At 38.2% G+C, this 4621-nt stretch overlaps 1 protein-coding gene across 1 annotated transcript; it reads left to right on the top strand.

Moving 5' to 3' along the window:
* Positions 1-1141: 1141 nt before the first annotated feature.
* Positions 1142-4271, top strand: IL20 (interleukin 20). Its single transcript, XM_051996758.1, has 5 exons — positions 1142-1300; positions 1583-1648; positions 1777-1929; positions 2607-2681; positions 4001-4271. The coding sequence occupies exons 1-5, from the start codon at positions 1142-1144 to the stop codon at positions 4076-4078; spliced, it is 531 nt and encodes a 176-aa protein (XP_051852718.1). The 3' UTR covers positions 4079-4271.
* Positions 4272-4621: the final 350 nt, after the last annotated feature.

Here is a 4621-nt window from a genome sequence, read left to right as displayed (position 1 = left end):
GCAAAAGGGGTTAAGTGACATGCCCAGGAGCACACAGCTAGTAAGTGGCTAAAGCCAGATTTGAATTTAGGAAGATGAGTCACTCCCTTTGTTTTTGTCCAATTGTATTTTTGATTTCCTTCTCAGGTTATTTTTACCTTATTTGTAAGTCTGATTTTACTTGTGCAGCAAAATAACTGTACAGATATGTATACGTATGTTGTATTTAACATATATTTTAACATATCTAACATGTATGGGATTACCTGCCATCTAGGGGAGGAGGTGGTGAAGGAGGAGAAAAGTTGGAACAGAAGGTTTTGCAAGGTTCAATGCTGAAAAATTACCCATGCATATATCTTATAAATAAAAAGCTATAATAAACAAATAATACAATTTTTTTAAAAAAGAAAAAAAAAAAAGAAAATAGTGTGGCAAGGGAGAAGTTTAATGAGTATAGATAGGTTCACAACCCATTAATTTTATCTTTCCCTGGCTGTGAAGTTGGTTACATCATCAGTGAGTTTCTGTTTTCCCTTAGGCAATAAAATGAAAGTATTATCCCTGATTAACCAATGTGATCTCAAACAAAAGTTTTAGGGAGTTAAGGCTTCTCTTTAGAGCTGCTCCGCCCCACATGTCTTTAGGTGTGACTCCACAGCATCAGGTGAACTTCTTTGGCATTCCCCAGTTCCCTGGAAGGTTCATGGGAGACCAGAACAGATAACTAGATTGGCATTCAAGAAAGGAAGGAAATATGCGTCATTTTCCCTAAACAAGTTTTGACATTTTCCCTGAAATGACATATTCTACTTCTTTCTGGTGCTCCAGGCACTACTGGCGCTTAGTAATGACGATAGGGCAGGGATGATGGGGAACATAAAGGTACCCGTGGCTTCACTGGGCTCATTCAGACAGCCACCAAACAGCAAAGGAAGGTCTCTGGTTATCTCCTGGCCAGGCTTCTCCATACAGAAAACCCTGGGTTTGCTATAGTAAGTGATATTCCAGGACCAGACCTAAAGCTTCAATATTGGTATTGGGGGAACTGGCATTAGGGAAAATTTTTCAGGTACTTGATAGAAGGTATTAATTGAGATATACTTTCTTTTCTTTGCAGCAAAATTCTGCATCCAAGTCAATTCCAGATTCTTGCTCCAAAATGAGAGACTCTTTTATCTCCTTATATCTTTTTTTGACCGTGTTTTCACTATTTGTGTTGCCCTCTTTGGGACTAAAAAGACTCCATTTAGGAAGCTGTGTACTGTCCATGAACTTTCAGGAAATAAGGAATGAATTTTCGGAGATCAAAGGCTTTGTGGTATGTAGGGGTTTATGTGTATATGGGGAGGGGGGTGAGGAGAGTCCCACTTTGTTGGTGTCTGAGTCTTTCCTGTTAGTCACACCAGATTCATCTCTCAGAGTTGGTACACAGAAATACAACCTAGGACATGGAGGTGTGAGGGTGGGAAGAAATTCAATCTAGTTTTTGGAAAGGACATCTTTGACCTTGGTTCTGGGGAGGTGGAAGGAATGGGTTTGCCATTTGTGCCTCTAGATGGAGCCATTAATACAATCTCTTCTCAATTTCCCTTCTATGCAGCAAGCTGAAGATAAACTTTGGGACAATAGAATCTTGAAGAATTCAGAGGCTTTGCAAGACATAAAGGTATAGACCTAGAACAGAGGAGCTCTAGGTGGGAAAGTGGGATGCAAGATATCAGCAATTCCAAGATTTCAAGCCATCCAGCTGGTCTTCCTATAACTAATCCATACCCTTCGTTTTTTCCCCTCCAGACCACAGAGAGATGTTGTTTTTTCCGCCATTTATTGAAGTTCTACCTAGACAGGGTGTTCAAAAACTACCAGACATCCAGTCCTCACATTCGCCGGAAGGTCAGCAGCATCGCCAACTCCTTTCTTGGAATCAAGAAGGAGCTTCGGCTCTGTGTGAGTAAAGGTCTCAGGACCAGAATCCTTCTTGGTATATAACTAAAGAACTTTGGGATCCCTTCTCTACCAACATCTTCATTTTACAGATAGGGAAATTGAAGCAGCAAGATTCAAGTCATTTGATTAGGTAGCAGAGATGGTCAAGGTAATAATTCAAGTTTCTTGATTTCTAGGAATCTACTCATACTCCTTTACTAGATGGTATATAGCATCATATATGAATGCATCATATATGAATGCAGCCTGTATCCAAAGTAGTCATTCAGCAATTACTTTAATTGCTTTAGTATCATAAAAGTATTACATGGCTGAATCGCAAAAAATAGACCAAAGTTTGAATAAGACTGGGTCATCTAGGGAGATCTGGCTTCTGATGAGAGGAAAATGGAAAAACCAATAAGGGATAGAGAGGTGAGCTAAACTCATTTTCTGGAGAAAAAGAAACTAAATAGCTGAGTCTGTAGGCTAGTACTATGCAAATTATTCATCCTTTCTTTCCCTCCTCCATCCCAAGGATTCTCAGAAAGGAGAAATTATAAAAGGGTTTGTCATGAGAAAGGAAGTACTTTTGTGGATGGAGGTTGACACTGTAGCGGAAGCAAGAATAATTCTCACACATATCATTTCTGACAGCATTCTCTAATAAAATATATCCCTATTTATATTCCTTACAGCATGACCACATGACATGCCACTGTGGGGAGGAAGCAAAGGAGAAATACATGCAAATTCTGAGTCACTTTGAGGAGGTAAAATACATAGTTGGCAATGAGTTCATACAAAGGTTGACAGTTTCTCCTGCTATACAATCCTGTGGCCCTGGAGCCATAAAGGGATTCCAGAGTTGGTGCTATGTCTTCCCTCACCTCTAAGTAACTTCCCATATATCTTAAGCCCTGCAAGGGCTGGCGGTCTCTTTGTGAAAGAGCTCTCAGAGCCCATCATTTTCCTTGTCTACATTTCCTTGTTGAAAAGAGAACAGGGGCTACCATCAAAATCACCACAGCAAAATTGACAGCTTCTAGTCTAGCTGCTGAAATTAGAGTTTCCTCACCCCAACTCCTTTCCCACAGCCTCATACTCATCTTAAAAACACAACCCAGAGTGTTTTATCTATTGAGATTGACTTCTTTGCAAAACTTCCACAAGGAGGGTCAAAACAGAATGCATTGCTCACAGTTTCCATCAGACTTACTTACCTTCGAGGAGTGGGTGGTGGAGGAGGAGGAGGAAGACAAGCAAGACTAGGGAAGGAGAGGGTCAGAGATTGCTTCTATCTGATATAATTGCTGATGAAGTGGTGTAATGGAAAAAGTGATGGGCTTGGAAACAGAATGCCTGGGTTCAGGTCTCTGATCAGATATTTATTAGCTGTGTGCTTTCATCTGTAAAATAAGAGGAGTTTAGATGATATGAACCCCGATTCACTTCTAGTTCTAAATCTATGATTCTGTGATCACTGGCAAGACACATACCTCCCTACTGGCTACGTGACTCTGGACAAGTCACTTTACCTTTAATTACCTTAGGCAGCTCTTTAAGAATGTAAATTTGGGGAAGGAAATGAGCATTTATAATAAATGCTGGTATGTGCTAAGTACTGTGCTAAGCTTTGCAAATATCATCTCATTGGATTTGGACAATACTGTGAAATAGATGCTAATATTTCTACCTATTTTAAAGTTGAGGAAACTGAGGAAGAGAGAGATTAAGTAATTTGACAAGGATCACACAGTTAGGATGTTTCTGAGGTTACATTTGAACTTGGATCTTTCTAATTTCAGGTCCTGTGTTCTATCCACTGTATCAAATAGCTTCTTATCCAATCAATTCTCCATTCAATCAATCAGCAAACATTAAATGCTTAATGTGTGTCTGGCATTATGCTATACACTATAGCTGCAAAGACAAGAATGAAATAATTTCTACCTTCTAGGAATTTACATTCTATTTCCATACCAATGATATCACTAATGAAATCTCCTCAAATTCAATATCTGACGTATTCTAGAAATGTTATTGTCATTACGGTTTAGTATTCACCAAAGAATTTTTGGGTTTCTTTTAGCTAGATGATCAGAAGGCTGTGATCAAGGCCCTAGGAGAGCTGGACATCCTCCTGAGATGGATAGAAAGCACTAAATAAGAAGAAAAAAACCCAGCCACCTTTGTGTTCATCCTTTCATGAGTGTTACAACTCTTGATAATATTCACCGAGCTAGTTTGAAATGGCCCTTTCCTTCATCATGTATTGATTTGATTATTTATTCCTATGTTCATGATCATGGAGTAGTCCTATTCTTCAAATTTCTAAGCTGAGTCTATGATTTGATAAGATGCTTTTGTTGTCCCCTTTTCTTTATTAGAATGTATTTATTAATATTGTATATTTATTGTTTCTTTTTTAAATGTTTTATGTATGTTATTTATTTTTTATTTTAATTTTAATATTAAGCCTATCCCTATTTATGTATATTCATTGAGATTTTTTGTGTACTTCAATAATTCCTCTTGAATTTTTTATTATTTGAAGGCCTTTTGAGTCTAGGAAAAAAGTGTGACTTTCAGACAGATAGATCACCTTACCTCTCTAGATATGTTTCTTTATCTATGAAACTAGATCTTAGACTAGATGATAGAGCACTAAAGTTGGAATCGGGAAGGCCTGGATTCTAATGTTGCTTCAATT

Source organism: Antechinus flavipes, chromosome 4, assembly GCF_016432865.1.
Source record: "Antechinus flavipes isolate AdamAnt ecotype Samford, QLD, Australia chromosome 4, AdamAnt_v2, whole genome shotgun sequence".
Lineage (NCBI taxonomy): Eukaryota > Metazoa > Chordata > Mammalia > Dasyuromorphia > Dasyuridae > Antechinus > Antechinus flavipes.
Note: the sequence above shows the minus strand (reverse complement) of the source record. Positions and strands in the feature narration are given on the sequence as shown.